Source organism: Melopsittacus undulatus, chromosome 1 (assembly GCF_012275295.1).
Source record: "Melopsittacus undulatus isolate bMelUnd1 chromosome 1, bMelUnd1.mat.Z, whole genome shotgun sequence".
In the NCBI taxonomy this organism is placed as follows: domain Eukaryota; kingdom Metazoa; phylum Chordata; class Aves; order Psittaciformes; family Psittaculidae; genus Melopsittacus; species Melopsittacus undulatus.
Genome location: NC_047527.1, coordinates 121,936,704 through 121,961,001, shown reverse-complemented (window position 1 = coordinate 121,961,001; position 24,298 = coordinate 121,936,704). Strand labels below are relative to the sequence as shown.

The following is a 24,298-nucleotide window of genomic DNA, read 5'->3' as shown; positions in this document are numbered from 1 at the left end:
CACTGGAACAGGTTGCCCAGGGGGGTTGTGGAGTCTCCTACGTTGGAGATATTCAAGGCCTGCCTGGACAAGTTCCTGTGTGATGTACTCTAGGTTACCCTGCTCTTGCAGGGGAGTTGGACTAGATGATCTTTTGGGGTCCCTTCCAACCCTTGGGATTCTGTGATTCATTTAGAAAGACCTTTAAAAACACACAGCAGGAGATCTGCCCCAAAAGGAACACTAGTTTTATATTACTTCCATTGTTTAATTAGAGTGAGTACTCCATAACCACTTATAGGTTAAGAGCATCCTGTCTTAACAGTTTAGATAGATTGAAGAGGGTTCTCACTGGAACTAGACAGAGAAAGAAGGCTTGTATTTTAGTCTTAAACAAATTAATCCCTGACGACTGAATGCAGGAGGTTAAAATATGTTGGTATTTTTTTTTGTGGGAAGTTAGAAATGGAATTGCTGTGATAGTCCTGCCTATTCAGCACTCTGATTTCACAAATGTACTGCAACAGGTCGCAACTAACACTGAAGAGCATGGTCAGCAACAGAGACCAAAAATGCACATCTTCAGCCTGTCCCTAAATACCCAATTGTTACCAAGAGAGTAAGGAAATATTAAAAAGAAAAAATCAGTATATTTCAAGGAAATTATAGCAGCATTCAAAGTACATGGTAGTCCCAAAGTCCGAGTATTCATTTTTTTGTACAGACTGCCAGACTCCAGCTATTGCAGGCTCACATAACTACAGAATCATCTCACAAGGGTCTTGGCAAAGGAAAACCAAATAGAAATAATGAAATAATTTGCAGCCATGGAATTAAAGCCACTCTCTTTCTGTGTATTACAAAATGCTATATATCCGGTGACCTGAGAGGTCCCTCTGCACTGTAAAGGGTAAGGATCTACAGCAGCAAACAATCCTATTCTTGAAGATGTCAGGAGAAGCTCAATACTACTGTTTGAATAAAAGGACTTAGTATAACAAAAATTAGCAAAGAAGATAAATAAACTGGAAGACACAGAGAAATATAAAGAAAAAATCAGAAAAGTGCATTAGAAACTAAGAAATGAAAGCAAAACCACCCTCTGAAGACTCAATGCAGAAACATGAAAGGGCTGCAGTCAGAGAACAGAGATCAGGGTTTGCTGGCTTTCTTCAAAGAGAATGCATTCCAGGGAAGTGCAAACACCACCTCTCTGGAACCTTACTACTCATTCTGTTCATTACTACTTATGCCAATTACTCTCAATAAATTATTTTTCATAATCCACTTTTGCCCATCAAAGGAACAACTCTTTAAAATTAAACGGTTTTCAATGCAGATATGTTGTTTACTAGTTGAAGCTGCACAATCCCAGGAGACTTGAGAAGTGAACAAGCAGAAAAAGGAGCAAAATATAAACTTTAATCTCTTTGTGATTGTAGCTTGATTTAATAAATTGCAACTGATGAGATGGGTCCCTGTGTTGATGAAGTATGGTGAGGGCTTAGCCTGTGACTTGAAAGAAACATTTTAAAGACCATTTAATATAGAAATATAATTTTACATTTTAAATCAATGTTAGAGCCACCTAAAATATCTCACACTCTCCCTGCCCACCACCAAAGTTTAAGAAAATTTCTCAGGATGTAACAGTAAAATAACGAGTAAAGGAATTAAAGAGTGAACTAAAAGTACTACCCAAAATAAGGTAATTCATTCTAATATCATCTTAAAAAAAAAACAACAAAATAGACATGCAAGAAATAGCATCTAAAACCTACACTAGAGGAAAACATATGGTTATTCCATGATCTGCCTATCATTGGGCTTTTGCATCTCATTATCACATCTGTCCCTTATCTTGATATCAAAAGTGCAACAAATCTGATACAAAGTTAGGAGTAATTGGAAGACTTCAACTCAGCTGGTATCTTTACAAGAATCCTCACATTTTGAAATGCAGTATTATAAAAATTGAGAATACTGCCAAAACGCACTGGAATAAAATTAAAAACTGTTAGTGATTCCGTTAACTAGCATATTACACTGAAGACATGGTGGCTGTGAAATGTTATTCTCCTGTTTGGATCCTAAAATTTACTTCTTTACATTTATTTAGATGTCATGTACACTACCTCCAAAGAGCTACGATCAAATGCAATCAAAATCAGCATTAAGTTGTGAATATCCAATCTCTCAATTAGCCCATGAGTCGTATTAAGAAAATACAGTAGCTGCAGAGTTACTTTAATAACTGAGTCCCTACTTACATAAAGTACACTTACAACAGATTAAAAATTATACATATATTCAAGAAATACATACTGTACAAAGGTCTTTATACTGTAACTTCTGGAACTTGGTGTCTGTGTTTCCTGCGCACAGCTCCACATATCCAAGGACTACTTGAAACACAGTGTTGTGAATAGCTTGAGTGAAGTGCATGTGTAACTGGTCCATTGCTGTCTGAAAAAAAACCCCAAGTAATAACAAAATTAAATTGTAAAATTCAATTTGTCATATGCCATCATCTTTTAATGCAAGTCTTTTTCAGCACTGAGCACAGGAGATTATAAATATGACCTCCAATCCTTGTCTCAAAAATATCTAAGACTACATAATATTACAGTATGGTAACATAAAAGAGTTCAGATGTTACCAGTAAAATTGTTTTCCCCTGTCATCCTCCATCTATAACTCACCATGTGTCTTACTCAGAAGATAAGTACTAACCTGTGTTTTTCCAAGTAGCCTGTAAGCTTGCTGAACCTTTGTATAGTGACTGATATCAAAGTTCTTGCATATTTTGGAGAGTGCTACGTCCAATTGTTCCTATATAAATCAAGAGAAAAAAAAAATCTATTAAACACTTACTACAAAATTGGCCAAGTAACACATTACTTAAACAACAGCAAGTGAGGAAAATATGTTTATTTACACAATCTGATAATTATGCTTGTAAAATACCCAAGACTTTACATTACTGGACTATTCTGAGGCGCTCAAATGTTACTTATTGCAGCCTAAAGTACTTCAGTCTTGTATTTCTGTGAGCCAAACAGTTCTACCATTTCCAAGAACAAGCACACTAAAAACTACACTACTTCTCTGAAGTGACGTTTATTTTGCAAAAGGCTAGCACCCCACTATGGGAGAGCTGAGATTTCTAACTTTGTCTATTCCACTCCTAAGAAAAATCCAGATCTGCAGAGAAAGAAGAAAATACTCCCCCAGTGTTTCAGCACAAACAATTCAATTACAGACTTCTCAACCCTCTCACTGCCATCTGTTAAATGGAATAAACTCTACCTGACTTTAAAGTTCACTGTGAAATAAGTAATTTATAGAGTACTATACCACCACAATGATCAGTACCAAAGGAGAAAAAAGAAAGCAAGCACACATACAGAATTACTAGTTCTGCCATCAGAGCTCTGTTTGAGCACACTGAACAGCTTTGCAATAAATGAAGTTCCTCTATTATGTGCACTGAATGAAAAAACACTAAAATGGGATCATATTCTTAATAACTAATAAAGCTTCCAAGAATCTGACCATGTAACTTAAGAGCACAATTATCACTTGGACACCACAATATATTCAGAGATACACAGCCTAATTCTAGTTATTTTTAATCAAAAATGCAGGAAAAAGCAAACACAAAAATATATGATAACATAGACAGCTAGCAGGTATTTTTTTCTCCTTCCTAGTCACTAAAGCCATTTCAATTCTTATTGTTTAATGATCTTGCAGTTCAGCTTTGCTCTTGCAAATAGAAACCGGAGGAGACGGTGGGTTTGCCTCTATGTACTTTACTTACTCCACTGGAAAATTTTCATGACTTATTTCGTAAGTCACAAAATATTTATGGATTTTAATCCTAGATATTGGGGGGGCGAGCTGTTGCAGTTGGGGTGAGGAGAAGGGAGTGTGACTGTTGTTTAAGTGGTTCGGTACTTTCTTTAAGCACAAAAAAGGACACGAGAATACAATCAAAACCTGTGGGTTTTTTTCCCAAGCAAAATGATAAAAGGACAGGTAACCTAAAGCTAAAAGACTCCTTTAAAAGGTTACTCAGCAAGCCGAATTTCAGTCATAAAATCATAGAATCATAGAACTGTTAGGGTTGGAAAGGGCCTTAAGATCATCTAGTTCCAACCCCCCTGCCATGGGCAGGGACACCTCACACTAAACCATATCACCCAAGGCTTCATCCAACCTGGTCTTGAACACTGCCAGGGATGGAGCATATATTGATTAAAAAAAGAATAATCCTTCTTTTATTTCATGCAGAACAGATGTACAGCAGGAGAAACAGGGCTATCAAACTGCCCATGAGCAGAGCTCTTAAATTCAGAGCACATAAATCTTTTGAGCTGTATTTTTCAATGGTTCCTTCCACTATATCACTTTGTATTTTATTTGTAACAGAATATAAAAGCAATGTCAAATGTTAAAACCTAAATTACAAGGAAAGGGAAAGAAAAGAAAAAAAAGGAATTGACTTAAGCTGAAGACCCCAACTATTCAGAAGACTAATTATTAAAATATTAATTAGCAGAATATGAGTCTGTATTCATTAGAGCATGTATTTAAAGGCAACACTCCATGAGCCCCACGATGACTGACATTTCTCCCATATGCACAGACTCGAATCAGTCAAAAATAAGGTATTTCTATAAATTCACAAGTAATAAAAATCTTGAATATGATCATTAAGGTAGCCCTGAATTGATTTTGCCAACCAACACGGCATATTTTACCAGATTTTAGTAGGAGCAGAATTTGCTCTAAAATTGCACATCTTCATCATCCAGCAAGCGTACCTTTGCTCCAGTATTTCAAATATTATGTGCCTATTTTATGTTACTGCTTTAACACTTACAGTGGGCACAGTTACTGAGCGAGGCTCATAAGTTTGATAACGCATTATACAGCATTTAGGTTGACTGCAGCACATAAGTCCACATGAATAGCAATGATTATAGCATTCCAAAGAAAGTATTTGAAAGAAATGTGCACGTTCTGTAGTTGCTAAGAACATCATACTAGAAACCTCTAATACCTAGAGATTATATACTAACAGTTGCTGAACATCAATATATTTATTCTTACCTCTATTTGTTCCAAGGTGTCTTGCAGTTTTGAATTCAACTCACTAATAAGGAAAGAAAAAAAATGTTTCAAATAAAACTACTTATCTTACTAAAATTTCACACCAAGTTTCTTTTTTCCAAAAAGCACATTTGCTCACTACCAAGCCACAATATAGTAATTTACCTTAAATCATTAACCTGCTGTTACTGTGTCAGGCTAGCATCACCCAACTCTTGTTTTTACTGAAAGGTACTTGCTGCAGGCATTTGCAGTGCTCCTAACAGTTCATATAAAAATACTTTTTGCAGCAGCACACCATCCAAGGTTTATAATGCACCTGTGTTAAGAGGTCCCAGGAAAGACCCCATCCTGATAGGATTTAGCCAAGCATTCATTCAGCATTCCCAACCTTCAAGAAACTTGCTGTAAATGTTTTGATTTGGCACTATGGTCTACAGCAGAACACATCCAGAAAGGTCAGGGCTGTTGAATCTTTGCAGACCATGGTACAGTATCTTTCATTTGATGCTCAGGAACCCTTTACAGATACATTCAGAAAGACTTTTTAAGACCATTATTTCACTTTGTTGAACTTTATTTCATATAGAAAGATTAACAAAAATAGCTACCATAAGAGAAACTATTTAGGACAAAGAAAGGCACAACTGCTCCTTTCTAACACCCAGCTTTAAAAATTTAAGAACACCAGCCAGAAAAAGAAGACACAAAGTATGACTACTATGTTTGTGTTTGGCAAGGTCAAAGCAATCAAAAAATAGGCAAGGTATTCTCTTCAAGCATGGAAAGCACAGAGTTTTCATGGGATAATCACCATACCTGATTTTATACCACTTACTTCTATGTTCTGAATCTTCTCTTAAGGGGCCTACATTAACTATTAACTATCAAAAGACAGATTCTAGCTTTCTTTCCTAGTTCCCTCCACTAAAATGATACGCCCATCATCTCTCCTTTTTCGATTCTGTTAGATAACCTGAATACAACACCCCCCAAAAAAAGGCTTAAATACACACCAAAAAAATGTTGACTAATTTAGGAGAAGAAAGCGCAATCACAAAATTTTCCAAGAAAAGTTACTTTGATCAAGAAATGTAGTATCTAGCTAAATCTGCATGTATATTCTAAGTCAGAATTATAAAGGTAGTGCTTGGACATAATGGCTACATGATTATTATGAAAGCCCATTTACCATAATCGAGAATTTTATTCAAGGCGTTAATATCATTCATAAAAAATGTATTAGAAATCGCTTTTTTTTTATCCATGTCCATACAAATCTAAATGAGCACATTTTTAGAAGGCACATTACTGCAATTAACAGAAGTAACATCTTGACCCAAATGCAATAGTCATCCTATTATCTGACAATGCATTTTCTACAGGTTTCTCAAGGGAGTCTTCTCACATCAGAACTGATCAAAGGCAAAAGACTTTGATTTATATTTTTAAACAAAAATTAATCACGTAATACAATCATCCCCTATTAATGAAATAATGGGGAACAGAAACCATAGACACCCAGCCTATCATTTCAAAGGGATGAACAGACGGTCCAGAAAACAAGTCTTTGCAGGGAGGCTGAAGTGTTTGTCTCTTCAGATTATGAATATACCAAAATAAAACCATTATGTGCTTCATAGGAAGGTTTAAATCCCTGCTCTTTAAGAGCTACACCCAATTTCTATCCATCATCATCTCCAAGGAAAACGTGAAGAACTATTGTACAAAAGAAGGCACTGATTCTTGTCATGTGGACAGTGGGCAATACAAAAGGATACTGTGAAAACTTCATGGTAAGACACAGAGGCAATGCCTCATACAAGCACATGTTATACCCTGCTAGGCAGACATTATTCCATACAATAAATATTCTCTGAGACTTCTGCAAGTAAAACCATGCACAGAGAATGAAATGTAAGCAGTGGGGCTGGGATTTGCATTCCTTCTGCTCTCCCAGTGCAAACAAAAACAAGCTCAAAAAACTCTCTCAGAATAAAGAAGCCGGGCTGATTTTTTTCTGTCCCCATCCCTTCTTTCAAGAAACTGTCTTCTTGCATGCATGGATATTATTTTGAGTGCAACAAGAAAGTAAATCCTCACAGCTATTCATCACGTATCTTGTCAGTATGTTATGAGATTTAAAATAGTATGATTTTTGCAATTAAATATTCCAAATGGCAAAAACATGAACTATTAGTTTGTGTTTCAAATTTTGTTATACTGGACATAGTGTAAGTGGAGATAAACTTTGGAGCTGCAATAAAAGCTTGTAGTTATTCAACATTAAACAGAATGTTTGATATCATTTACACAAAACAGAATTTAACTCAAAGAAATGGTGTAATCTAAACCTTGAAAGAGCAAGGTTTTACAGATGAGTACTGCAAGATTCAAAGAAATCAAGCTGCCTTTTTTTACTTTTCCACCTGAATAAATGTTACTAATTTCTCTAGAAGAAAAAGGAGCAGGAGACATGCAGATTAAATCAGATTAATGTTTGGAACCACAGAGCCTCAGAAAGAGCAATAAATACTAAGGAGAGCTTACTGAACAATATAGATGAGACACAGGTATGGAAGACTGCAGGACCTATCTCTCTACAGAAGAGCTGAGCAGAGCAAAAGTTATTCAGAAGTCATCTTGCTTCTAAACAACTAAATTGTCAAAGACAGAGGGAAATCACAGTCATTTCTCCTCATTCAAATAAACAAAGAATAGTTTTCATTTACTGTTATATAAGGAAGGGTTTCAAAACTAATATATGTAGGCAAATGTCAGTACAGTAATTTTATATCCATGCACAAGTTTCACGAAACTAAAAAGAAACCAAAAAGCAGCTTTAAAATCTGACTTCAGAATAGACTTATTTACAAGTACAATTTGTAACTTCATACACATTTTTGGTGCATCTTCAGATACTGCAACAATCATAGATCAAAAGCAGATCATAAACTAAAATTGAGGATTATGGGTAATTACTCTGAAGTTGCAACAAAGCACACTTTTAGAGGACAGAGGGAGGCAAAGCATGTGCTTTCATAGATTTTGGCCCTAAGTGAGAGAGCATTCTCGCAGAAGTTCGAACGATGTCAGAATTTTACCTGCAAGTTTAAAATCCTAATTTAAAATAACACAAAAAAAAATCTATTTAATTTAATTATCTTAGTGGAGGAAACATCAAAATTTACTTGATTCCTTTATTGTCAAATCTATCATGACTTTGAACTTAATGTTTACCCTTTTTTATTTTTCTTTCTGGAAAGCAATGGTAACATCAAGTCCTTCTATGCTAGGGACTGCAGACACTCAATTTAGTTCAGTTCCAAAAGCAGGTTCTCCGTGACAGCATGAAGCTCTGCACTTGCTAATTTCACTGCCAACAATCTGGGTAAGTTACCCTCCAAAAGCCATCTTGCTGTAGGTGAATTAATTCCAGAATATAAACTTTCTTATTAAAAAATAACTCAGGTATCTCAAGGCTGCAGGTTGTAGCACAGTTATAATTCAGTCTTACTTGAAACTATACCTGCCAACATAGTACAACAGTTATAAAACAATTACATAGTCCAAACATAAATTATACAGCGTTATTATTGTGAAGGCCGGTTAGTAGTGGGTCAGAAAGGGGGAAACCACTGAGGATGCTTATGCTTTTATATATGCTTCAGGTTTACTTTTCTAAGCAGAAAATTACATTTCAAATCAAAGCTGCTTTAGAGAATGAGAATTAATGATCACTGTTTCACTTCATTTACATGCCCTCTCCCTGGAAGTGTTCAAGGACAGGCTGGATGGAACCTTGAACAACCTGGTCTAGTGGAAGGTGTCCCTGCCTATAGCAGGGAGGTTGGAACCAGATGTTCCTTGAGGTTCCTTCCAACTCAAACCATCTGTGATTCTATGATTTCACAAATAAAAGCATACAAGAAGGTGAAAGAAGCAAAATGTCACCCTACCTTATACAACTGTAGTGTTTGAAAGTGCTGGCAGCTTTCTGACATTCCAAGCACAGCTGAATAGCTCCTGGATAGTCCTCTTCCTTAGGATAAAATACAACAGAAAGCTAATTTGTCTTTTGAAGCGAACACTTTAACACCCACACATGCTTATGTATAAACATTAAGAACAAAATATTTTGCCTCTTGTATCTATACACTAAAGTTACAGGAAACGAGTAAGGGTCTATTGCAAAATTTAATGTGCAAGCAGTTTAGAATTAGAAACAGACAACATGTTAGCAACACCTGAAAACATAATGTATTACATTACCTTATGCAAACGACTTGCTGTTTTGTTTCCTAATGCATTCATACAAAACATATCAGAAAGTTTTTATTACAAAACAACTAACATCTTCCCAGTTAACTTTCAAACTTTTGTTAATACAATACGATCTACTGTATCAATCAGGATCAATCACAAAGTACATGAAGACACCAGAAGAAAACAGAAACAAAAACATACAACAATGTGAAAGTTGAGGATCTTGCCAACAGAACACAGGCAGTGCCTGTTCTCACTGCTTTTGTATTCTATTGGATGTGAGGCCAGAAATCGTCTTGGAGGAAGGAAAACTCTCTTTAATAGCTAAGAGATTCCCTTTTTTGTCCTAACTATATTGGCTGTATTATGTACTTCAGAGAGCTCAAATTCAAAGCTGCTACTGGAATTCTGAAGTCACTGATTGAACAGTAAAAACGCAGGGGCAATTTATACTCAACTATTATCATAAAGGAGTTTCTGAAATTAAATTTATCAGCAGCATTCAAATGTAGATCAAGTTTAACTAAAACCACAAAAGAAGCCATATGCATTATCCATTAGATGAAAACAGACCAGTACATTGGTCTAAAATGATTGCTGCATTTACAGCTCTTGAATCTTTCTCCATTGGAAACCTGGTACTTGCTCCATTAAGTCTAACAGAGCTCAAATCAAAAAGCCTGCTTACACAACATAATATCGCTAATATATTCCAGAAGCAGCTCACCCCTGCTTCTGGTGAAAAAGTCTAGTCTTCTTTTTAACTGGGAACCCTATCTAAATGTTCCTCTGTAAATGGCTACTAATAGTGGCCATGCACATACCAAGCGGCTAACTTCTTGGAGTAGAGACAATAAATTGGCCACTATCTGGAATGCCTTACTGGGAGCAGACACTGAGAACAGAAACAGTAGTTCTAGACCTTCATGTTTAAAAATAACTGGCAAATTATGATAATCAGACATTAGGGTCTCTGTGTATATGCAACACCTGCTCCTCTGTTTCAAAACAACTTCTACCATTAGCCAGTGAAGAGCTCATTTGCTGTGCAACAAAATACAGCACAGAAATGAAAAGCTCATCATTGTACAGGGCTTACTGAGCAAAAGACAATGTTTATACAGCCTGTAAATTAATACATTCTTCCTTCACAAGAAAGTGTGCTGAGACAAGGTGTATTACCCAAGGTGGAATTAAACTCAAAGAATCTTAAGAGTTACAATTATTAAGCCTTAATTTCCAAATGTATTAAGAATGAATTATCATAATGATGGTCCATCCAGTATTAGCTGGAAATATTTGGCAAACTAGCAAGTCAAAATTGTTACACTACATGCTTAAAATGTAGTTGCTCATAAACCCTGAAGCTGTCTTTCATACATTAATCACCTTAAGACAAGATCTTATTTTCACTCTCCGCAGTATCTACTGCATTTTTAGGCAGTTTGTATAAGTAGAATTTTCAGTGTCTGCATGCTGCCATGTTTTCTATATCTATTAAAAGGTAACCCAATGAATAAGGAGAGAAGCTACTATACTTGCAAATAAAATACTAAGTAGTGAGCCCATATATAAATTTGTACAGGAATATACGAGTAGAAGTACTTTATCCAAACAGAGCATATCAACAATCAGCTAAATCTCACCTTTTTTTTTCCAAATACCAAGTTAGGGCCAGAAAACAAGTGTAAGTTGAGGGTAGGGAGGGGACTGAAGACTCCACAGCACTTTTCCTGAGCTAATTCAAGTCTCAGTGCCCAGATGTAAATGCAGGATTGAGTTTTTGACAGAAAATACTCCTCACTGGCACACAGATTATCTAATTTGATATGAAATATTTCCCACAGCATTTAAAAAAAGAATTAAAATATAATTTCAGCACATGCACACACCCATAGCCTGTTCATAAGAGAAAGGAAAGAAGGGACAAAATTTAGATGACTGGCAAAAATAGACTTAGAATAGCTTCAAATTATAATAGTCCATCAGGGACTTACCTCCAACATCTCACTCAAGCGTACATCAGTTCTTTGCTAAAAATAAAAAAAAATAAAAAAGTGTGATAAATACACAGCAATGAAGAAAGTATTTTGCCATTGAAGAAAAACAACTGTACATACCAATGTTTTTATTGTTCTCAGAGACTTTAGCAGTCCAATAAGCAACTGTCGCTTTCTTTGATTTGCAAGAAGCCCCAAACTAGTTTGTGTGAAGCCTTCCTTTGCTATATTCAGGTGTCTGCAAGAATTAAAAGTGAACATAATCTTCAATTATACATAAAAAACCTGATTTCTAATAAATTCTAACATGTCCATCAGACTATATGCTAGAAAATAAGATTGCCAGCACTGTCAGGGAAATCCAGAAATTGAGACAATGCCAATAAACTACTAAGATGCTACATTTTCCTATCTGCAGAACTTGTCTGAGGATCAATGGTGTATCTGTAAAGGTTCCTGTTTTAAAGAGAACTCCCAACAGAAAAAGTCAGAGCTCCTAGAGAGAAGGCTGGTATTTGTTTCAGTATCTTTAACTACTATTTCTAATTCCATTCAGCACCTAAAAAGGAAATATCAGAAAACAAACTTTCTGAATTTACAGATTATTAAATACTTTTTCCCCCTTTCAATCTCTGCCATTATTTAAGCAAGATACCTTCTTCCATTTGTGCAAATAACAGCTGCTAATTGAAGGCCAGTCTGCAATGATGTGACACGTTCAAGTTCCTACAGAGAGACAACAGGTTAAATAAATATACAAGTTAAAATTTGCTACACACCAGCAAAGACTAGTAATTAGCACATTCCTCTTGAGATGTTCTAATGACTTTGTACAGTTATTTTATATAATACTTGTTTCATCATTTTATATATGCTAACCACTAGAATGTAACATTAAACAATCTTTTACAATTCCGTTTCAGAGAAAGACATTGAAATCCATTTTTTCATTGCAGCAGGACCCCCTACATTTACATAGAGCCCATATATTATTAATGCACCACAGGAGAATGATCAAAGCTTCAGGTACAGAAGCACAGGGTTTAATCTATATTAATATGCAGACAGCAGCAAAACAAGAAAAAGAAACCACATAACAACAACAAAAAATCATGTATCATATAGCATTTTCTTCTTTAGAAGCACTTGTGTTCTACCAATTTAATAGATGTCACTTCACAATGAATGTTAATTGTATCCTGTTGAATTTTGACTGAAAACTCTTCAGCACAGGTGACCTGACTTTAGTTTGATTTTGAGTTCATTAAGTGCCTAGCATAATCTAAACTCCTTTAAAAAAAAAACGTGAAAATGTTAGTTTAGCTATTAAGGTTTCTTTTGTTGGGAACAGCAGTGCAGAAAAGAGAACACTCTCCCCACACTAAAACAAAATAAAACTTTTTTTTATCTATTCTGCTTATCATTTCAAAACATATAAAGTGCTCTCCCTGGGAAGAAGTAAGACTTTCACTTTGAAAACTAGTCTAATTCTAAAGACATAACAAGCAAAAACAAGTTTAAAGTTTGGTTCACTTTAAGCTCAGCTCCTGGTCAGTCTCCAAAGATACAATTCTGACAAATCAGAGCCACATCCTTCACCAAAACCAGTTCCTCCCTTATGATACAAATACTGGTTTTGAAAAAAATGACACTTTAGTTACTGACATGCATAATATCCTAAGAAACTGAATTCAAACATTACTTTCCTCAGTAACTACTTCTCACTAAAAACACACATGGCAAATATCAGAAGTATTTAAAAGGTCACTGTTCCCTTTTTTACAAGGAAACACACACAAGAAAGAGCAACACCATTCCAGTCTTGTCTCTTGCAAAGATTCTGTAAAATCTCTCCTTTGAATGTGACCAAATGGATAGGCAGAGGAAGAGCATGCAGCCAGTAGTCCCCAGACAGGAAGTCTTCCGTCCAGCATTTAGGGCTGAATACATTTTTTTAATCGTCTCAAAGACAACCTTCCACACATTAGTTGTTCCTAAAGCATGCTCTTCCTTCTAAGAGAAAATTCAAAAAACCTTGCCTTGTGTCTGTGCCATCCCCCTCTCAGCCTGCAGTACTGCCTGTTAAGACTAGTATTTCACACAAGGAATGGGGTGCAAACCATGACTTCCCACACTTTTCTTTGCACAGTGGAAAGGTGTTTAGGAGACAAAGAGCCAATTGCATTTTTGCTTCTCCTAATGACCTGTTACTGAAGTAGCTCTACCTCTCCAGCTTCTTGACCAGAATTAAAATTGTCATAATCACTGGTATGACACAGAAGTTTTCTTCTCATGACTGCCTAAGATTAGTGGCAGGTTTCTAGTTAAGTGCTCTTAAGAAGGTCATTGCTGTTTTCTCCTACAGAAAAAGATCTGAAACCATTCCTAAACAGAGACACTGTTCAACTGTATTGCAGGCACTAGTCAAGCCTGTGAATCTATGTTTTCAGTAAGCCTTCTGAAAATTATTATATGCCAAAATCTGTATCATCCTAAGGGCCTCTAGTTCAATATGCCGTTGGTTTTCTTTCAGTCTGCAGATACAGAATTAGCATATACAGACAGGTAGTTTCAATCAGGCACTAGCATCTCTACTAACAAATTACTAGATTTAATCCCTGAATGCAGCATTATAACAGCACAAAATGGACTGGTTTACTCTTAAATAGTGATTGTTAGTTATCTTACCTGAACATATGCAGGCTGTTTTTCAAGAATCAAGTCTGCAACTTTCTTAGATACCTTTAAAAAAGAATATTATATTATTATAACATATAATATAATATTATTATATTATATATAACAATCTCAATTAAATAGGCCACTCCTATACTAAAGTTCTACAAGTCTGTGATTCTGTATCATTTAGTTCCATAATTTTCAAATTTATTAAACAATATGCTACAGTCAGGTAAAAAAATCCTAAAAATGACAATCAGCTTTCCTTAGGAGCAAGATATGAGAAATGTTTACAGTTCCGCCTAGGAGCTATGGGCATTTTTAAATTAATCCCTTACCTCTCTGCTTGCTAAGAAACACGCTAGAATAGAAAACAGAAATAATATGGAACACTGCAAGTGCATCAGCTGCATGCACCTTCCAGTTTGCATGTTCCAGCAGCAGCCATGCACTGAAACTGCTCCCCTGGCTGCAGCCAGTTCCCACTGTGCAGGCAAAATGGCCAAGAGACTGGTAACAGTTACTAGAATTACCAGCATCTCTCAATGAAGTTGTCTCTCAGTCTTATTTCCTTGTAAAGCTAAGTCACCACCAGATATGCCTTTAAACTTAAAAAAACAAAAACAAACATAAAATTGCCACAGGAAAAAAAAAGAGGGAAAATAAAACACAAAACCAAAAAAAACCTACCCACTTTCAACTTCTTTCCTTCTACATGTGAGAAATACTGAATATTCATTTGCTCAACTGCTCACTAATACTTTACAAAATTTCATAGGTTTATTCTGGGAAGAGCAGTCTTAGGCAGAAGCAATCTGTTCTTTATGAATTGTTAACAATCCAATATTTTCCTCCTGTATATTTAATTCATTTAAAGACATAAATTAGGATTATTACTGTTATTTTACTTGCAGATACTTTCCAGATGCCACAATTAATACATTCGTCTCCTGTACCATATTATTCATCTTTTAAAGAGCAATGAATCAATAATTAATGAACAGAAAAAAAAGCCTGAAATTAAAGTACCTTTTTAGAAGCTACAACCCAATTTCCCCCCATAAATTATAGTTATTACTCATAGTTACATTTCATTTGTTTTATTATATAATAACTCTGTGCCAATATTCACTACAAACCCTTGCGGGCGATTAATAAATTGGCAAATGAAAAAGAAGAGAAAAAAGCAACTCTTTCCACATTGCCAGAAATCCATCAAAAAAAAAAAAAGCTACTACCACATTATTCAGTGCTGTGTTGAACGTTACTTTTCTTGCGATACACAGGAAAAGCTGAACATTCAACAAATCAAGTTTCTAAAGAAATGGTGAGCACATTTGCTCTTTCTTAACAATAACTTATCACACAGTTTTACTTCCATAATTTCCTAGAATATTATTTATTGATCAATTTCCACTATAAAAGCACACAACATAATATTATGGGAAGGAATGCTTAGTAGCTCCCTTGTTTAAGAAATCAAAACTTTTTTCAATTACACCTCTGGCTAGACCTATAGACAATGCAACCAAATGTTTGAGAATATAGAAGAAAAAACTTTACTCACAGCAGCTTGCTGTTGTTTCAACTTGTCTCTGTACTCTTCCAATTCTTGAAGACTAAGTACTGGAGGAAGCCTCTGCATGTAAACAATAAATTAAATCCATTGGGACATTAAAGGATGTTAAATAGACATGTAGTATGAACTAACTAATCAATTCCATTAAAGAAACATTCTTATTGCTCCTGTAATCTAATTTGCAGAACTGATCCTTTATTTCAAATGATGGAAATGAAACAGTGTTAAGATAAAAAATTTATTATCATAATTGCATCATATAATAATGTAATTACCTCAAAGTCACCTTATTTTAAGCCATATATATATAGACATACACACAGCCCCCTTAATCACCAAAATTATTGTCCCAGTTTGCTAAAAAAAATACCCAAAATATAGAACCGATTTTTTTCCCTCTATTTTGTTTTTTTTTCACTATGGTTTACATTATGAAGTGCCTGTTAACACAACCAACAACATATTGTTTCTACAACATTAAAAGAAGAGACTCCATACCAATACTATATGCTAGAAGCTCCACTATGAGGCAGAGGGCTGCAAGTTTGTGTTAATACAAGCTACAAGAAACAAACCACAAAAATAGCTTATTGAAAAGCATACTTTTGACCCCCATTTTTGCTACATCACTGTTTTGACTTTCAAGAAGACAGCTTACCTCTAACTCATACTTCACAATATCAAAGGAATCACTGGAAAAATAAACTTCTTCAATGCTGTTAATTATTTCTTGCTGAGCTTGAGGGTCAACTGGCTCTTCACGTAGTTCTCTGAGCTCCTCCTTCACAAAAGAAAAACATATTTCTATAATATAATATCACATCCTACCAATGTTTTACCAGAACAAGTACTTTTCAAAAGCCATTTCCAACACTAGTGCAAGAAGCAGTGGCAAAGAACAGAATGATCAGTACACAGGCTTGTTCTTTTCACTACAAATAGTGAGATATTTAAAACTTTTCAAAGCGCACAGTGAAGACTGATGCAGCAGATCACTTAAACACTTCTTCATCATGAAAAGGAATTCTCACAGTAAATTAAAAAAAATTGGCAAGCTATTTCTCCAGAAGAAAAAAAAAAACAAAAAACAATAAAACCTGATTTTTTTAAACCAGAAGAACCATCGTTGTAAACATAAGGTAGACAGTGTCACCTCAAACATACAACTTGTCAGTTCAGCCTTCACAATTCACTGTAATAAAAGTCACGTCATCATGTTATTAAACACTTGAATTTTTAATAGGCAAAACAGAGCAGATCTACCTTCTTTACCCAAAATTAACAAATTTCAGATTTTCTTGGACTAGCAGGGTGGTCTAAGCAGAAATGCACTGCCAGCTTTCTGAAAGCTACCATTCAAAAGCACCCCCTCCTTGCTGTCAAGATCCCCCCTGGAAGGTCTTCTCAACAACCAGGCTGCTTCCACTGGCTGCAATAAGCCAAGGACTGAGCCTGAGCCTCCTCTTCCCCTTCTACACCAGACATTTCAGCTTATACTAGCCCTTTCCTGGAGGCTGTTCCCACCCAAGTCCTTTGTCACGGACTCAAAGGGAGAAGTGCCAAGATACTCTTTCACCAAAAATCAACATGACATGGAACAAATTGCTCGATACTGTAATTTATTCCTTATGAAGCAACCCAGCAGACTGAATGCCCCCTAAAGACCCCAAGCCTCCCAACAATTACAAGTTCTTTCAGTAGGAGAAGGTGTTAGTATTTTCACCACCAGGAGCTCAAGGGCTTATTTCACGGGGTAAAGGCATCAGATTTTAGATTGAGTAAACAACAACTAAATTGCTTATTTTGTACGTGAATTGAAATAAGGTCAACGTATACATGTTAGGAGGCAAAGTGACAGTTTAAATACAAAGCAAGTGCTGTTTCTCTACTCAATCAGCGGCAGCCGAGGGCTGAAAGAGAGCAGTTTGTAAGAGCATCAGAAAATGAAAATGGAAAACAACAAAAAAGGGAGGAGGGGGCGGGGGGGGGGGGGGGGGGGGGGTGTGCAAAAAGCAGTGGCTCCGTTACAGAGAAAACCAGATTTCCACCGGCTTTCTTGTCCCCTCGGTGAACGAGGGAGCACGGGAGGCGGCCAAGCAGCCCCGAGCCTGCTGCTGCCGGGCGGAGCTCGGGCGCCACCCGCTGGAGCACAGGCGCTTCGAGCCGACATGGGGCTAGGGTGGTAACCCGGAGAAAAGCCGTGCAGGAGCAACCTTCCTCCTCCGTGAGGCCCCGGGCGCCTTCCATCCCCAGGGAGGGACCATCGGAAAACGCCTCACTCAGCCGCTGATACCAGCGCTGCCCGGCGGGGGCTGGCTGAGATGCAGAGAGACCTGCAGGGCACCGCGGCGTGACCGCACCAACCCACCTCCAACCACACACAGCCCTGGCAGGAGGCCCAGCAAGGGAGGGCAGCGGCGAGGGGAGGGCATCGAAAGGGGTGAGAGAAATAAGAAATAACACACATAAATAACACTATAGCAACAATAAATAACTGTAAGGCACGGGGGACTGTGCTCCTCAATGTTTTATTTTTAACAATTCAAGTATTGGGTACCTGGATGTTCTTCTGAATACCTCTGAGGTATGCACTCATATTAACTACACGGGCAAAAGGGTCAGCTTAATTTGTCCACTACACCACTGCAAAAGGAATCATCTAATTTATCATCTGATACTTGGCTAGAAGTTCCGGCACAGTTGTTTCTTAAAAGAAAAAAAGAAGAAAAACTAATTCCAGGAAGAAATCTTTACCACCATTTGAATTTTTAGATTACTGATATCTTGTCATTTTGGTGAAACAACAGGTCAGTGGTGACTGACATACCCTTAAGACGTGTTAAGAAAGCCACTGTGGGCATGTATTCTGGATTTAGGCCACCGATTATAAATTGGGAGTGTTGGTTTTAATATTAGCATTTCAATGAAGCTGAATCAATGTCGTTTTTGTCTTTGTAGAAGACCACAGTTTTCAGCACGAAAATAAAGCTGATGTTGATGTGGCTAGGAAAATTACTAAGAAACCATTTTATCCTAAGAAAAATCGTTCATCTCAGTGTTTCTTGCCAGAAGATTACCTAGGAAAATATCTATTAAATGAACAGGGGTTTTCTTTATCTTGTTCATTCTTTCTAGAAAAACAAGTCTAGTGAGAACAACTCTCCAGGATAAACTTGAGCTCCCATATAAATTACACTATCTGCTACCACACCTTATGTCATGATAAACTGGAGCTTCCAGTACATCATGCTCCACTAATTTCAAATAATTAACATGCTCAAGGCCAGTATATGCACTCACCACTGAAGGAAGCAAATATCCTTGGCAAAAGTTTATTTGCTGATATTCAATTTTCCTCATCCTGTCAACTAAAGATGCAAACAAAATTTTACTACATACATATGAAGCCCATAATTTCAGGGGCCTCAGGGAAGGCCAGATTTAGTGCTGTGGAGCTAGTACTCACACTTTGCAGAGGTAGAGAGAAGCTCCTTTTGATCCCTCAAGGCACTTTTCCATGTCAAAACTTCTCTCACTATTGCAACTTAAATATATCCCTTTAAAAAAACTTGCATCACTTGTGGTGCCAAATGTGAGACTATTTTTTTTTTTAGTACTTTGGATCATATTTTCCTGGAAAGACAATTTATCCTATCAAACATACTTCCTTTCAGGTTACAATTACTGCAACCCTAAACAGCAGATGCCTCTTTCATAATGTCACCTAAATAGATGAGTGGAAGACAGTTTCTGGGGAATAAAACAAATAAACAAACAAACAAAACCCCACAACTATCTTGTCTGACAGGTTTGCATACTTGAAGAAGCCACTGCTAAATAAAAAGTATTTTTATACACAGACTCATTTTGCTTTCCCATTCCACAGAAATAGAAGTTTACCCACCTAAGATCGTCTGGCAATTCCTTGAAATGTCTTTTAGAAGAGTCATGTCATTGCAGACTCATTTGAAATGCAGTTCAGCGAGTTTTAGATGACCTACCCAGCTATTTCCCAGTACGTCACACTCTCACTCTCCCTCATATTCTACACTGCTTGTAACAACAAAACCAGTATCGCTCTGTTGAATGAAGCATTACTGAGAGAGTTGAAGCAAACAAACACCTTCTGCATTCCAGTCACTACCAAAAGATTTGGGAAGCAAATTGGGAAAAAAAAACAAACAAAAAAAAAAACCCAAAACCACAACAGCTAACTGATACTACTGAGAGAAAAATAAAATCTAAAAAGTTTCTAATCTAATTAGAAGCTGAAGATCAGCAATAGTTTATGCACCTCTATGCAGAGGGTATCAGGGGTCAAGTCTTGTTCTTGTTTGGACACAAGCTCTCTTGTTTTGTTGCAAGCCAGAAATACACCAATGAACACACACTGTTGATTTATATCACTCTATTCTGAATGTGGATAACACCTATGTTAAAAGCTAATCTTAAATACCAGGTTGAAGGCCCTGCTCAACAGATTCAATCACTAGCCATGTTGCAACATTCTACCACCAAGTAAATAATGTATGTGTACTTTTATTTATGTATATATATACACACATACAATCTTTTATTTATGTAGAAAGATGTATTTATATATGTCTTGTATGTACAACTATATCTATAAACTCCCCTCAAAACATTTTTTCCCTTTCCCTCTGCCAGTTAATCCACAGTTAGGGAAGACAGTCCCACAGGGAAGTTTGTATTCCCCTTATCTTCCACACGAAACGCCCGCAACCTTCTTTTGATCTTTCCTTCTTCTGTATATACTTATTAAAAAGCCCTCACTCTACCAAAACAAACATTACATTGTGAAAACAATTCTAGTGGAGAGAACAAAGCCTGAGCCACAGAATAGATTATTAGGCACACCACTGCTTAATGCACTCCTGAAAAGCACTCAGCTACTGTTGGGGAAACAGAAAGCCACACATTCTTAAGCAAGCCGCACTTCTATATCTGTAGGAAAACCATTATTAAAAAAAACCCAACCTCCAGCATTGCTTGCGACCATAAGCAACAAAGTCAACTAGTGTTTGTATATTGTGTATGAGCTTGTTATCATCAAGATAAACATAACCTAATTCAAAGTCAACTCATTATTAACCCTACACACTTGAATTCAAGGGAACAAAATACCTATGCCACCCTTATGTGATAGAATCTACTAACCAAAATGGTTATCAGCTTGGAAGACAACAAAGCCGACGATAACAGAATGGTTCAGAAAGAATACAGTTCCCCAGAGCAATCAGGGCATGCAGATGAAGTAAAAAAAGATATTAAATCCCTCTGCAGACAATTTTCTCTACTAGAAATCTGGACTCGCAGTTCAGATTTGCCTTATCTCCAGATTATATCCTAAACTACTTACACTTATTTCTCTATGTGACCAAGCTGGCAGTATGAGTCTGTATTATAACAGAAAGTAAAGCAAATTTGCTGGTGACTTGCCCTTGTATGACAGAAGCAAAATGAAATCTTTCAAGACAGTTGCAGAACTTGTTGGGAGTACTGGCTAATGTGAGTGCATACACTCAGAGGTATTCAGTAAAATATTCAGGTACCAAATAGCTTAATTGTTAAAAATAAAAATAAAAAATTGAGTCATCACTTTAACACACTTGACAGCAAGCCACCAGTCAGCAAATCAACAGCTTTCAGATATCAAGACCCAAAAGAATTCTGCTGGGCTTGCCCTCAGGGCATGCAATGTCAACATATTCTTCCTGAACTCCGTATTTCCCATTTAACCTCCAAACTGGTGTGACGGTCCCCCATTTCGAAACCATGGTTTTGTCCCCAGAGTTTGCATTATCTACCAATGGCTTGTGCTCTTTCCAGTAATTCATGCTTGTGCTGGAGCCTCTCTCTCATTCTGCTTACCTCTCTATTGCTTTAACTCAGCTTCTGAAACTTTCACTAATGCTCGCCCTAAATGAGTCTGGAGATACCACTGTGAATGAGGGGGTGAAAGTGAAGCACCATAACCATTCTATCATCAAAACAGTATTTGGCTGGTGGGCTTGAAAATTGTGTTATTCAAGATGTAAACAAAACCAGTTATTAAAACATGGCAGCAGAGAACAATGTATGTGTTCAAATATCAACTTGCAACAGTCTGAAGTTATGCTTTTACTCATTGCCTTTAAAAATCTGCACCTTTTCTTTAGTCACTTCTGCACTCAAAAGCAAATTCCCATTACCAAACTTGTCCATTAAAATAATTACTGAGGTGCATCAACTTATATCCAGCAAAGCTTCTTGATCATGTAATTATAATTCCAATTTGTGACATCAGTACATCATCATGGCATTGAATACAGCGTCAGTTCAAAACAAATACCAATATTCAAAAGCTCAATGACTTTCAACTTCTGTGCAGTACTGAAATCTAATCTCCTCACTGGTTACTCATACCACAAACACAGACATCATCTCCCTCACTCCACCTCCCAGAATTCTAGTTTTCAGGCAAGCATATCTGAGTCTATGCTCACAGTGACAGGAGACGTATTACTGTGCCTCATCGAACGTTACATTTGAAAAGTAAAAACCTACAATCAAGGTTTTAGCAAAGCTGAGGAGGCATGACAATATAAATCCTTCCTCTAAAAGAAAAGGGCTGGAAATAAAAGTTACCATGACAAATGGCTTGGGAACATAACCGGGAGTTAAGCTGATCAAAACACAGTAATTTTATTCAACATCCTCTTAAAATCACATAATATCTCACACTGGAAGGGTCCCGTAAGGATCACTGAGTCCAGCTCTCTGCTCCTTGTAGGACTACCCAAAACTAAATCATATTGCTAAAAGCATCATCCAGATAATCAGATAACCAGGCAAATTCATAAGAGTTTTACTCAATACAGCTTGTTGAGAAGGCAAAAGTTAATGGAAGTAACTCAGAATGTATGTTCTTACTGTACAGGGTATATACTTAATGTAGTAGTTATTTTGAGATCTACTCATCTAAAATATTTTGGAAGAGGAAAAAAATTATATTAAGAGACTGAAAAATATCAAAGTTTTATGCTATGTCATAGGAGAAAATAACACTGATTTTACCAACTTTACAAAAAAAGTCATCAGGTGACAACTTCTAATGTTGACACAATCTTGGCTTTTTGGGCATACAATGCATAACTGCAATGAGATTCTGTCTGCAGAACAGTTGCAGACAAATGTTCTCATGTTACAAATGCTTGACATAAATGTATGAAAAAAATACAAATTATTGAGAGGTATTTGACTTCCCATTGTTACTGATACAAGATGTAGGTTTACCAGCACACATAACATCAAGCTATTATGGAATGGAAATCCAGCCACGACACCCTACATCAACTTTTACCTGGAGAGTCGACTTGGCAAAAAAGAAAGTCTGAAACTGTATGCTCAGTGGGTGGCAGGAATCTGCAATTTTGAAATCTAAGCTGTGGATATGAGACAGTTCTTTCAAACTGCTGCAACTGAATACTTTTGCTCTTTGAAACAATATATTGGCCACTGTTTGAGAGCATTGTGTACCAATTCAGAGACTGTTACTCGATTTTTAAATACACAGTAACACCAATTTTCTGATCTGCCTCAGCACAAGCAGCATATTAGACAGTACTTGTATAAAGACAAAGAATCCAAGGGTGGTTGTTTTGTTTTCTTAAAACTCCTGTAAAGTAAGGCATCCAAATTCAAGTTACTAACTTAAATATCTCCTTGGTTAAAGGAAAAATCCAAATTAGGGGAAAATAATTAACAACATCTATAGCAAGTTTTGTGAGTCATCCACTCAGATCAACAGGGTATAAGGAGCAGTCAAATACAGTGACAATTGTTCCCTTACACCAAGATGATTCAGCATGATTGGTGAGACAAGAGTGAGCTGGCATTCATTTAACTAGTAAGACCCCAAAAAAGCCAGAAAACTGTTATTATTATAAAACTGTAGCACTTAAAGTAGAACATGCAGTTAATTCTATATGCTGAAGATTAAAACTATGAAACTACAAAATATGCTTACAGTACCAAACCCAATGAATCACAGAATCCCAAGGTTTGGAAGGGACCCCAAAAGATCATCTAGTCCAGCCCCCCTGCAAGAGCAGGGTAACCTAGAGTACCTCACACAGGAACTTGTCCAAATGGGCCTTGAATATCTCCAACTTAGGAGACTAAGCATCAAAGACAGACCTATACAGGCAACCATATAGCGTCTACTTTCCAAAATAAAAAAGAAAAGAGCTTTTGTTTTTCCTTTTTTTTTTTCCTTCATTCCAGCAGGAAACCTAGATAGTATTAAGATCAGCATTGAGTGACAACACAAAAATTTCAAGAAAGAAATTTCAACACAAGTTCATTCTGAGTCAGTGAACTGTTTTGCCTCACAGCTCTTAATTCTTTCATTATTTTAAAAGATTTTCAATAAGAAACAAAACTGTCAAAAAAAAAAACACAACAGCAAACCTAGTGTTCAAAAAGAAAAAAAGAAAAAGAAACAACTGTAATCTAATTGTAAAATGAAAAACTAAAAATTAAAGGAGTGGGAGTGGAGGGACAGTGCACCATACCTTACTAGGAATCCGAAAGTTTTCAATAGGACTGAGGTCATGAACACTCTCCTGAGGACTTCTTAGACCCTTTAAAAGAATTTCAGTACTGAGTTAAGATT

At 36.5% G+C, this 24,298-nt stretch overlaps 1 protein-coding gene across 1 annotated transcript in view; it reads right to left on the bottom strand.

Annotated features, from left to right (window-relative positions):
- The window catches only part of VPS50 (VPS50 subunit of EARP/GARPII complex), an 84,432-nt gene that overhangs the window by 57,804 nt on the left and 2,330 nt on the right, over positions 1-24,298 (bottom strand). Inside the window, exons 2-12 of the mRNA XM_005152924.3 lie at positions 24,198-24,266; positions 16,280-16,402; positions 15,610-15,681; positions 14,052-14,105; positions 12,019-12,089; positions 11,484-11,601; positions 11,361-11,396; positions 9,057-9,139; positions 5,098-5,140; positions 2,713-2,811; positions 2,305-2,445 (exon numbers count right to left, since the gene is read on the bottom strand). Coding sequence (XP_005152981.1) covers positions 2,305-2,445; positions 2,713-2,811; positions 5,098-5,140; positions 9,057-9,139; positions 11,361-11,396; positions 11,484-11,601; positions 12,019-12,089; positions 14,052-14,105; positions 15,610-15,681; positions 16,280-16,402; positions 24,198-24,266 — 909 coding nt within the window. The remainder of the gene's footprint in view (positions 1-2,304; positions 2,446-2,712; positions 2,812-5,097; positions 5,141-9,056; positions 9,140-11,360; positions 11,397-11,483; positions 11,602-12,018; positions 12,090-14,051; positions 14,106-15,609; positions 15,682-16,279; positions 16,403-24,197; positions 24,267-24,298) is intronic.